Source organism: Eutrigla gurnardus, assembly GCF_963514095.1.
Source record: "Eutrigla gurnardus genome assembly, chromosome: 8".
In the NCBI taxonomy this organism is placed as follows: Eukaryota; Metazoa; Chordata; class Actinopteri; order Perciformes; family Triglidae; genus Eutrigla; species Eutrigla gurnardus.
The window spans coordinates 26,152,338-26,164,448 of record NC_139922.1 but is presented as its reverse complement, the minus strand read 5'-3'; the positions used below and the strand labels follow the sequence as shown (position 1 = coordinate 26,164,448).

Genomic DNA, 12,111 nt, shown 5'->3' with positions numbered 1-12,111 from the left:
TTTCATAGGCAGGAGTATCCTTTGCCACTTAGTGGTTATTTCATTATTTATTGATTTAGCAGAAAACAAATGAACTGTACTGTGAGAAGAAGTTTGGCCATGAGGATCAGATATAAGATATTCAGTAAGTAAAGCCAACGTGTTCTCTAAGATGTGGGAACCCTGTTTTTTTCTTCCCTTCTTTTTAATTTACTACTATCATCATTATTATTATTTCAGTGTCCTAGCTCGTCTCTCTGCATCTCTACATTCAGTGTGAGTTCATGTAACCTGAATGATTCTTGTTTGTGTTCTTAACTCCAACACTAATGAAACAGTAGAAGTAGCAGTAGATGCATTAATAATTCCAATGACCTGCCAATGAACCTTGTGGAAGACTTTAAATGTGAGTGTTTAAAGCCATTAATATGTTGTTGTGGTGGTATCCAAGAGACTGGCTCATGCTTTTTCTTTTTCCGTCTCTGTTTTTAACTGCCCTCCCTTCATCCCCTTCTCTGTGCATCTGGTTTTCATTCCATCCCCTGGTTTCTATCGAGGCCTCGTACCGTTCCTTCCATCACACCTCCACCCATCCACTCTCCCAGCTGTATTCAGACTTTCCTCTCGTCTATCTCTTTGCATGGCTGCGACCCCCCCCCCCCCCCCCCTCACCTCCTGCTCATACTTTCTTCCCCACACAGCTACCAACCCAACTTTCCATGGAAAAGCGTCTCGACTTTTTTTCCACCCTCCTTTGAAGCCCCTTCCAGATTCTTCCAGTAAAAAAAAAAACGTTCCAGCTGCACAAATACTTCCATTTAATTTTAGAATAAAGGACACTTTATCTCAAAAGCCTCCAACCCTACCTGTCCTCGATGACTGTGCAGTTGTGCTGACTGCATGTCTTCCCAGCTGGGCTGTTCTGGTGGGTTTAGGTGTCGTGTTGGAGGACGTTCTCACAGCCTTCTGTGTCGCAGTGAGCGTACTGGTTGCAGATGTGGTGGCCGCTTGCTGCGTGGTGGCGTTGAGCGGTTGCTCTGTAGTCCGTGAGTCGGAGGTGGAGGTCGTGGGTTGGGGTGATGTCACAACAGTGGAGGCCTGCTTTGAAGTCTCTCTGACGGTGGATTTGCCTAAAAGATGGTGGAAAAAGACACATTGTGACATGTTGCAAAGAACTCTGAGCACCTTGCTTGTCGTGATGGAGGATATTTGATCCCTCACCTGTTACTCCTGCAGGTGTGGCCTGAGTCACCACAGGGGTCGGAGAGGCTCTTGTCTCGGTCTCTGGCGTTGTAGAGCTTTTACCGGCAGTCGTAAGCACAAACAGGTGAGGCTTCCTGGTTTGACTGTCCGCCGTTGGTGCCGTCTTTACACCAAAATCTTTAGATATCGCTGTCTGTGCCTGTGGCTGATACTGCGCCATCTCTTCCCCACCTGTTGGGTGAGGAATGGCTGATTCCTCCTTCTCGGGCATCACTGTTGGAAAAGCACCAGATCCCAACCCCTGGAGATCCCCATCCTCGGTCTGTTTGAACGGTCCCTCCTCTGGAGGATCGGTCTGCTGACCGCCTGCAGACTCGGCGACAACCGAGGGCAAAGTGGGTGGAGGTAGCGTCGAGCCTTTCGTAGTAGCATCTCCTTTTACAGAGGCCCTGCTAGCTGCTAAGCTAGCTGTATCTGTCCTGGGCCTGGAGGCGGTTGGGTGAGTTAAAATCGGCCCGCTGCTGAGGTTCAGCGTAGAGAGGGCCGACACAAAAGGAGGAGTGGACTCTGCGGTCGGACGGGACACTCTTTGCCCCTGCTGGGCTGCACTAGTGGGGGTCGGTCTGTCCCGGATCGTAGCCCGGACCGGCACATCACTGCGGCCTCTGGGAGGCAAAGAAGGCCAGACTCGAGCGTACTGCTTGGTCGGTCGAAGTGATGAGTTAACGGGTGGGTCCTGAGGAGAGAATGAGGAGGAGGAGCCAATGATGGTCTGGGCATGTGAATGGAGGGAGGAGAGGAGGAAGGCCAGGAGAAGGAGATCCACGGGAGCCATGGTCTGCCTCTGAGTGCTGAGTGTCTCCTGTGTCACACCATCCTTCCACTGTGCTGCTGCAGACACAAAAATAAAATAAAATGTTTTACTCATCAGTGGGTTGTACTTGAGCTCCACCCTCACTTGTACCACACACATGCAGAATACAATTAAAAACCTATACAGCTGGAGTGTGAATTCGTTGTGATGATGTCTAATTTGAGGACTGCATATTGGAGCCTTGCTATGCTGATTCAGAGGGCAGGTCAATGAAACTCCAGCTTTCAGCAGCACGACACCGGCAGACACACGGGGTGTGGTGTATGGTTTCAGAATACATGGCACATATGCCGCACACACACACACACACACACACACACACACACACACACACACACACACACACACACACACACACACACACACACACACACACACACACACACACACACTGATGTCACAAACAAAGGCAAGCAAGCGTTCACCTGCACGTTATATAACAAGTTGCACCATCAAAAACGAGTCAAACAGAGTCGCAGATGGTTTCATTCAGTGGCAGATGGACACGTCAACTTTTTATCCCTCACTATCTGTGCCATGAAATGTTCTTTGGATGAATATCAGTTTCTTTTCCTCCTCCACGGGTTTGTTTTGTTCCGAGCAGCGACTCTGCTCCCCTTTTCCTTTTTCTGTTCGAGTCCCGGATGCCAGGAGCTGACAGCTGTAACGGTGACACGGAGAGACCCCCGGCCCTCGAGCATTACACAACCCTACGAGTCATCTACAAAACAGCTGCTGGCTGCATTCTCTCAAAAATGCACTTCTTATAACAAAAAAAACCCTTTATTTTACTATTTGAGCTTCTGACTTACATAAAGCTCATTTACATTCACACCGGCCCTCTGCCTGTGACTCACAGCTGGAGATAACCTCAGGGAACAGCCGAAACTTCAGCTGAAACACGAGAAGGGAAAAGCACAGAAAATAGAAATCTGCCTGTGGGAGTTCCTACTGCAGCTTATGACTCACCTAGAGTTCATTCACAGCTGCACGACGCGGCTGGCATACGCATTACGTGCTCGTGTCAGATGTGGAAAAAATGGATGCATGTGTGTGTGTGTGCACCAAGCAGGAAGTCACAGAACATATTGTAGCCGTGTGAGACAATTCAGACTGCGATCTTTCAGTCTCATGTTAGTCAAGTGTTGAATGTTGGTCGTGTTAATGAAGAGCAGCAGACCATGAGTGCAGTAATATAAGTGGGAGCATATCTCATGTCCACCCACTCACAGTAGCCCCATGTTTATTGTCCTTCCTCTCCTGTTCTCAGTCTAGTCGGCTGTTGGCCAATCCCACCCGTGATTAATCCCCCCCCCCTCTTTCTTTCTTCTTGTCCTCCATTTAACTGGAGTTGTTCAAACACCGTCTAACGTGCTGCTTTGTGACGGTTGAAAGAAGGCCCTGAAGATAGGCAGATAAGGTGGACGTTAGAATGCAGAGATAAGAAAAATGAGCTCACAAAGGGACGGGGATGGAAGTGGGGGGAGAAGATGGAGGAGGCACGGTGACGGGAATGAAGCCGACAGCGGAGGGTCCACCGACGGGAGCGTGAATCGAGGGGCTCTGTGAGAAAAAATGAAGACTGAGAGATGGTGAAGGCTGTAGATGGAGAGATAGTAGAAACTGGAGCTCAGAGTATCTGAGGAAAAGAGGAAAGTATGTTTGGGCATTAGCAGGTTTGTTGTGGTCCAAGTGCAGATATGGTTAGTAGGAAGGAGAAACTGAGCCTGCTTCACCTTTCCTCCGAGGTTAACTGGCAGGTGAAGGAGATAAAACATCCCCACTCTTGAGAAGTGGCTTTCAGTAACATAACTCTGCTGTCCCAGCGTAATCCAGCATCCTACATGTGCATGTATGTAGGGAGGTAGCAGAGATTAATGAGTCTCCAAAGACATTTGGCCCGAGGAGAGAAACACTCTGCTGCTGTATTTGAAAACGCTGTCAGCTTTAATCTCATCTCCACACAGCAGCGGTCCCCCCCAAATGTTTTTCTTGACTGGATTTAGACAATTTGACTGCAAGTTTCCATTGAAGAAACACAAATGGCTCAGATTTGAGTGCTGATCGGCAGCTCCTCTGAGCAGACTGAATTACAGGCTGGGAACTGCCAACCGTGTGTGATTTCATTCCTAACGTTACACTACAAAGACCAGATCAGTGTAATCAGCTGGGTTTGGTGTTTGGCTCGAATATAAAGCCCACAAACACACACACACACACACACATAAAACACACACGTGTCTCACATATAAGACAGCACGTCCCTCTGTGACTGAAGGCAGATGGGTGCATGGCCGGTCAGAGCATTACACTGGGGGTGTGCATGTAGAGTCGATGTCGTCACTCTCCCCGGCACAATACGCTCTTTATCCAGGGCAGGAAATGCCCACGCAATAATATACAGCGGCATGCACCAATCTGAAGATTACTATAAACCCCTTGCCCACAATATAGACCTGCTGGTTGTGTAATCACATGAGTCAGCAGCTACACAGCAGCTGTTACTAATCGGTTAATCGTTTTCATGTCACATCTGCACTGATGTATTAATATGACCAGCTAATGGCCGTAAGAACCAGGCAAATGTCCTTCCTCTCTTCTGTCAGATTCCACACATTCTGCCAGTGCAACATTCTCAATTCTGGAGGATTGAGGATGAAAAGCACCGGACAAACTTGTATCATACCTCGGTGCTACGTCGATCTGTAATCCTGTTTACTTATTCTTTAAGCAGATAGTTCCTTGTTATTAGTTCCTTGTAATTCAGTCAAGTACAGCTGCTTGTGTTTAAAGGCCGGATTTCAGAACTGTGGCTTCTTTTGTTAAACGAAACAGGCTTTTGAAGAAAAAACTAACAATATTCCTCAAAGAAAGGTGTCCAAATAAGTACCGTTAACTACCAAAAACTTGGGCATTACATCAGCACAAGTCACTCTGCAGCCACGCCAGCAGCTCTGTGAGGCGCTGCTTTGAGCTGCATGCTAACATAGGCTGTCTAGCACAACGACATACATGGAATGTTCACCATCTTCCGGTTAGCATGCTAACATTTGCTCATAAAAACAAAGCACAGCTGAGGCTGGATGGAAATGTCATTAGCTTTAACAATGTGCAACATTTAATGGCAATCCATCCAATAACTGATGGGGCTGAACGTGTTGGACCGACACAGGCGTGATCACGTCTTTGAATGTCCAATACCCAAGTTCACTCCAGGGATCCGATGTCAAGGTGGCTCCCTAACGGCCAGGATCTCAAAGTCACCCACGGCTGTGGAGGCCTCAACAGGAAGGTAAACGGGTGGCAGGGGTGGACGTCTGCAGATACAGTAAAGATGGAGGGAGACTGTAATAAACAGAGCTGTGTCTCACCGTGGACGTCTGCCGATACAGTAAAGATGGACAGGAGGGAGACTGTAATAAACAGAGCTGTGTCTCACTGTGGACGTCTGCAGATACCGTAAAGATGGACAGTAGGGAGACTGTAATAAACAGAGCTGTGTCTCACTGTGGACGTCTGCAGATACCGTAAAGATGGACAGGAGACTGTAATAAACAGCTGTGTCTCACTGTGGACGTCTGCAGATACAGTAAAGATGGACAGGAGACTGTAATAAACAGAGCTGTGTCTCACCGTGGACGTCTGCAGATACTGTAAAGATTGACAGGAGGGAGACTGTAATAAACAGAGCTGCGTCTCACCGTGGACGTCTGCAGATACAGTAAAGATGGAGGGAGACTGTAATAAACAGAGCTGTGTCTCACCGTGGACGTCTGCAGATACCGTAAAGATGGACAGTAGACTGTAATAAACAGCTGTGTCTCACTGTGGACGTCTGCAGATACAGTAAAGATGGACAGGAGACTGTAATAAACAGAGCTGTGTCTCACCGTGGACGTCTGCAGATACCGTAAAGATGGACAGGAGGGAGACTGTAATAAACAGAGCTGTGTCTCACCGTGGACGTCTGCACATACCGTAAAGATGGACAGGAGGGAGACTGTAATAAACAGAGCTGTGTCTCACCGTGGACGTCTGCAGATACCGTAAAGATGGACAGGAGGGAGACTGTAATAAACAGAGCTGTGTCTCACCGTGGACGTCTGCAGATACCGTAAAGATGGACAGGAGGGAGACTGTAATAAACAGAGCTGTGTCTCACTGTGGACGTCTGCAGATACAGTAAAGATGGACAGGAGGGAGACTGTAATAAACAGAGCTGTGTCTCACCGTGGACGTCTGCAGATACAGTAAAGATGGACAGGAGGGAGACTGTAATAAACAGAGCTGTGTCTCACCGTGGACGTCTGCAGATACAGTAAAGATGGAGGGAGACTGTAATAAACAGAGCTGCGTCTCACCGTGGACGTCTGCAGATACAGTAAAGATGGAGGGAGACTGTAATAAACAGAGCTGCGTCTCACCGTGGACGTCTGCAGATACAGTAAAGATGGACAGGAGGGAGACTGTAATAAACAGAGCTGTGTCTCACCGTGGACGTCTGCAGATACAGTAAAGATGGAGGGAGACTGTAATAAACAGAGCTGCGTCTCACTGTGGACGTCACTGTGAACGGCTTCTCCTCGGTGTAACAGAGCCGTTAAGTATTACTGGCCATACATACAGATGTGTAACTTGTTTGTACTGTGTCGAGGGAGCGAGGCTGTGAGGCGAGTGTATGTGTGTGAATTTGTGTGTATGCGAGACAGATATAGAGAGAGAGTGTGTGTGTGAGGGTGGGAAATGGGAGAGGGAGTATGTGCGGTTATGCTGGTATGCGGGTAGTGGGGGAGGTCGCCGGTTTTGACCGTTAAAAAATTCCACACCTTGAAATAACATATGGATTGCAAACAGCTCCCACAATATTCTCCTGCTTATCTCTATTATAATAGCGTTATTAAAATAAATGAATGATATGCAGTTTGAACCAAGTTCATATCATATATGAGGGCGATACATGAGCTCTCCAAATGCATTATGGGTCCATGGCATGCTTTCCAGGCGTTCACCTCCACCTTAAGACTAAAGCTGGCCCTTTAGCTATCAACACAAACTGCTTGGGGGGGGGGGGACGGACCACACAGTGGAGGTCGTGCCAAAGGAAGAGAGGAGGCTCCAGAACCAATCAAGGATGCTTTTGATCCTCAGTCAAAGTGGATGTCCAGCGTTTTAAAAAATGCTGAGCCCCACAGCATCTTTGACTGATGTTACGCCTTCATGCGAGGCACAGATCAAAGGTTGAAGGTCAGCCTTAAAGGGTGAGGCCCTTAAACTGTGACTCCAACACACACACACACACACACACACACACTAGACAGACATAGCACCCGAGGGAGTGAAAACGCAAAGCTGCAAATATTGACATACGACAGGTGACCACAAACGCAGATTCAGTAAATGTGAATCTGAGTAAATCCAGAACTCGTAACATTCCCACAAACAAACGGCGTCAAGCCACGAAACGCTTCCAGGAAGAGAGACTACAGGCACAAACAGTTAGACTGCTTACAGGGAGTTCAACCACAGCTTCACTGCCAACCAGAGACTCTTGCTTTGCACAGCTGGATGCAATAAAAACACTGCTGTGTTAAGTGTGTGTTGCGGGCACAGTCACTGAATTTGCAAACAATCTGTTTATATATAAAAAAAGGTATATAAAAAATAAATAGTAGTAGGCCTATTATTTTGTCCCAGATGTCCTTTGCATATTTACAACTTAATACATTTAAAAAAAATAACCCATTGGCCCAAAAGATCCAGCAAAATCAAAGAGCTCAGGACCATGATAGTAGGTTTGAGCTATTTGTCTTGATTTACGCTTTATTCCGGGAGTTCGTCCGTTCTGTGAAGTGCACGATGTCTGCTGTCAACTGGAATAATTCAATTTATAAGCATCTGGCCAAAAATCTGGATTGAATAACGACTTTGTTATATTTTTATTTTTACAAGATAAGCCATTAAAGAAAGCCATGAAGACTGAGGCACGCAGTCATGGATCATCCTCTGCTCACCCTCCCTGTGAGCAGACAGTAAATCTCTCTCTGTCTGTCTTTCTCTCTGTCTGTCTGTCTGTCTGTCTGTCTGTCTGTCTGTCTGTCTGTCTCTCTCTCTCCGGGTCAGGGTGCTGTTTGTCTTGTGGATTGGAGCCGTATGGGGAGCTCTGCGTCCGGGCTCCTGGAGCAGCAGCAGCTCCGCCGGTGCGCTCTCGGTTCAGAGGCGCGTTTGGCGCTGTTCCTCCAACTTGACTTCCTCCCCCTGCTGCGTTCAAACACTGATGAGGAACAGGTGGATCCGGATCACGCCCGGTCTGAACCCTCGTAGATAAACACAACACGGTAAACCACTTGTTGCTGTTTCACCAAAGTTGCCTTTCTGGGTCGAGGCTTAGTTGCTGGTGAGGGTTTGGAACACACGAGGATCGATCTGTTAAATGGTCTACTTTGTATTTTATAACCTAAAATGCGATGCCTTACACCCTGAGATATGCTATGCTAGCGTAGCCCACTGTAACCTAGCAACGTCGTTGATGAATGACGTAGCACGTATCCGTGTAAACTTGGCCAGTTGCCATAAAAGGTGTAGTTTCGGGTTCAATAACGACAGCTTTGTGAATTAACCTCGACTCGCTAATTCACTATGGAGGAGTACCGGCCGGTACCGCGTGTTAACGGTCCTTAACGGCCGGTACCGCGTGTTAACGGTCCTTAACGGCCGGTACCGCGTGTTAACGTTCCTTAACGGACGGCAGCTACCCCACACCCCCACCCCCCGCACGCGACGAGTGGGCGCGAGCTCCTCGCGGTGGCTTTTACGACGCACACGAATTGCTAGAGTGAGACGTGAATACGACATGTGTGTTTAAACGAACGCGAATAACAAACGTCATCCTCCCGCTGCTCACCGCGGCGCAGGTAAGGACACGACGTCACGTCAGCGTGACGCGGATCACTGCGCCAAGCATCGCCGCATTACAGCAGTAAAACACAAAGACATACCTGCAGGTGTGACCGCGGCTCCGGTGGAGGACTGGGACCGGGGACCGGGTTAGTAGTCCGGTTATAACCGCTGAGATCCAACACACACACACACACACACACACAGCAGCCTCGTCCCGCTGTCAGCGCTCCGCCACGAGCTAATGAGAGATGAACGCCCCCTCCGACCGCTCCATCGCTCTCCCCTCCCTTTTCTTTTTTTCCTCGCAGCGGACTACCTACCTACCAACCTACCGTCTGTTGCGTCTGTTACGCAACAGCACGCACACACTGAGCATCCTTCATAAGGGCCGACTTTCTTTCCTTTTTAAGAAAGCAGCCTTTTCAGACTGACCAGTGGAAATATGACGACACTGGCATTGACATCATCACACCATGCCTTTTTTTTTTTGCTTTCTCTTCACTGCTGCAAATAAGCTGTAAAACTGGGCTGTGAGGAAGTGACACCTGGCAGCGAGGAGTACAATGAAGCTGGGAGCAGTGTGGAACTCTACCTCCCTCTCCTGCCCTCCAACCAGCCTTCAGAAGAGGGAAGTCTTCATTAAACAAACACAGGCTGGCACATGCAGACCACACATGGACCGGTGACGAGGCCTCGGAGCTCCTCATCTGTGTATCATCTCACTTGTCTCTCATTAGATTGTCTGCACTGCAGGATCCTGAAATAACCTGCAGCTCAGAGGATTGTCCTAATGCCATTACATTACTACTGAGCCAGCAGGACAGACAGCGAAAGGGTTGGGACACATACAAGGTGATAATAACATTATTGGATTAATATGAGTAATATAATAAGTGGATCAAAACCTGTCTCGACCCAGTCGCTGGAGATGTCACTTAGATTATTAGCACACGTGTGTACATGTGGTCACCTCCTTAATGTCCGTCATATTAATGGGTTGTTATGCCGTTATGTGAGGTTAATAAGATTACGGTAATCTGGTGTACCAGAGTGTGTGATTCACACCAGCAGCTCGGAGGTGTCCAACCACACGTCCTCACTCTTCCTCGTCACATGCTGACTGATATTATACGTCTGAGAAAGAGTAGGAAGATGTTTTCGCTTGAATCATTTCATAAACTACTACTAAATCATATTAATCACATGATAAAACATCGGTATTTGATGCCCTGGGAATGTGAGATTTGAGATATTTGAACTTTGTCGTTGCTTCACTGAATAAAATGAGATCTTTCTTTTAAAGTGAATGAAGCAGCTTTGTCCTCCCGTTACATTTTTTAATTCATATGTCCTATTCAACTCTTGGCTGTAAAGTTGACCTCATGGGAGATAACTCTGCTAACAGCTTCGTACCTGAAGCCAGGTGGATCCAAACCCAGTGAGGTTGCTTCTCGGATGACGCTCTGCCGCTTGTGTTTGTCAGATCCACCCTTCGCTCCTCCACAGCCCAAATATGGTCACTTCCTTTCACCGGTTGCAAAAACCCAAGGTAACAGCCAAAACGCCGACTCCAACACCCAGCCTCTGATATTGACACGTCTAATTGATCTTAATCGGTTAGTTTACAGGTACATATGTTACTTTTGACTGACAGCTCTCGATTCATACAGGGGGAGTTTTTAGCGAGCTTTAAATAAAGCGAGAAGGGAGCAGTATTTAAAGCTCGCTAAATGAACAAACTCTAAAAAGGATGGAGTTAGCTGCACCGACTCTGAAGCGTGGATCGTGTTTCTATACCATCTTTGTCCAGGAATGTGGCGGTGAATACGTTCCACTTAGTCATTTGAATTGATCCCGGTCGGGCTCTGAAATTTAACTCCGGAGCAGACGGAAGTGCGTCTTCCTCCTCGACGTATGAGGCCCTGAACCTTAATCACAGCCAGCCGAGTCCTATCAGATGGTAGAAGGCTTCCATTCCCCCACAAAATAAGCCTCTTTCATTAAGAACAGTCATATTCTAAAGTCTGCACACACGAGGCAGAAGGCTTCACATCCAAACACCGTTCTCTCTCGCCTCAGCCTTTCGCTTGTCTAGACACCAAAGAGTAATCTCCCCGACGCTGGGCCCCCCAAAAGGCAGACTTCCATGCGGGGACCAGCCTTGCCCCATTTCTCAGGCTCCCCTCAAGGCCGCCTCGGGTTTCACCACATCTAAGGTGAATCAACACAACTCTCTGTTTCCATTTGATCCATCTTGGGTATTGTATCAGATGCCGTTATATAATACATCTGTTACTATTCAGGAATAATAACATCCATCATTTTAAGTAGCAGGCAGAGTGTGTGGATGTGCACGGAGAACCATTTTGGGGTTCAAACCTACAGACTATGAAAAACAGGATCAGATTCTTTTCAATAAATGGATATTATATAGTAATAATATTTTTCAAACGTGTATCCCTTTGACAGCTAGCTTTACCATAAATGGCAACGTGATTGTGAAAGATTTTTAAATGATGATACCATATATGTGATTATGAGAAAATGACACTAAATCAATGTTTCTTGCTTACCCAAACATGCATTCCTACATTATCCTAATTAACCTCTAAATCCATTCATCCATCCATCTCCCCATTTATATCATGTGAAGTTAACTACCTCATTAACTCCGGTTAAATTAGGTCATTGTGGGCAGCGATGCACATTAAGTGTGCACAGAAATAAATATGGAAATACTGGATTTTTACATTATTTCTGCATCAGTGTGATGATTTGTCAGGCGTGTGATTCACTGGATGAGCTAAAAACAGAATCAGCCATCTTCCTTTTTTTTTACCAGAAAAGCCACAATATCATATAATATATATATATAATAAATATATGACATAAGGGGATTTCATATCAGCCACTCAAAGACACACACTTGACAGTTGTCCTACATCTCTCTAACTCCGCTCCCACTAAAGCACCTCTTACATTCTGTCACTCAGAGACAAACAAATCCAATCTTTTTGCTGTACATCTGGATATAGAGAGGGGCGTAGATTTGGCACTCTGAAAGTGGCGCCCCCTGGTGTCTGCAGGAACTAATGAAGCCCTCTTGGATGAAGTAGATGAGAGACGTCCTTTCAGCTGAATAATTCCCGAGGGCACGA

The 12,111-nt window shown here is 47.1% G+C and overlaps 1 protein-coding gene across 1 annotated transcript in view; it reads right to left on the bottom strand.

Annotated features, from left to right (window-relative positions):
- The window catches only part of LOC311016788 (uncharacterized protein), an 18,401-nt gene extending 9,186 nt beyond the window's left edge, over positions 1–9,215 (bottom strand). The window contains exons 1-3 of the mRNA XM_084014723.1: positions 9,052–9,215; positions 1,201–2,073; positions 846–1,109 (exon numbers count right to left, since the gene is read on the bottom strand). Coding sequence (XP_083870849.1) covers positions 846–1,109; positions 1,201–2,017 — 1,081 coding nt within the window. The 5' untranslated portion in view covers positions 2,018–2,073; positions 9,052–9,215. The remainder of the gene's footprint in view (positions 1–845; positions 1,110–1,200; positions 2,074–9,051) is intronic.
- Between the last annotated feature and the right edge of the window lie 2,896 nt (positions 9,216–12,111).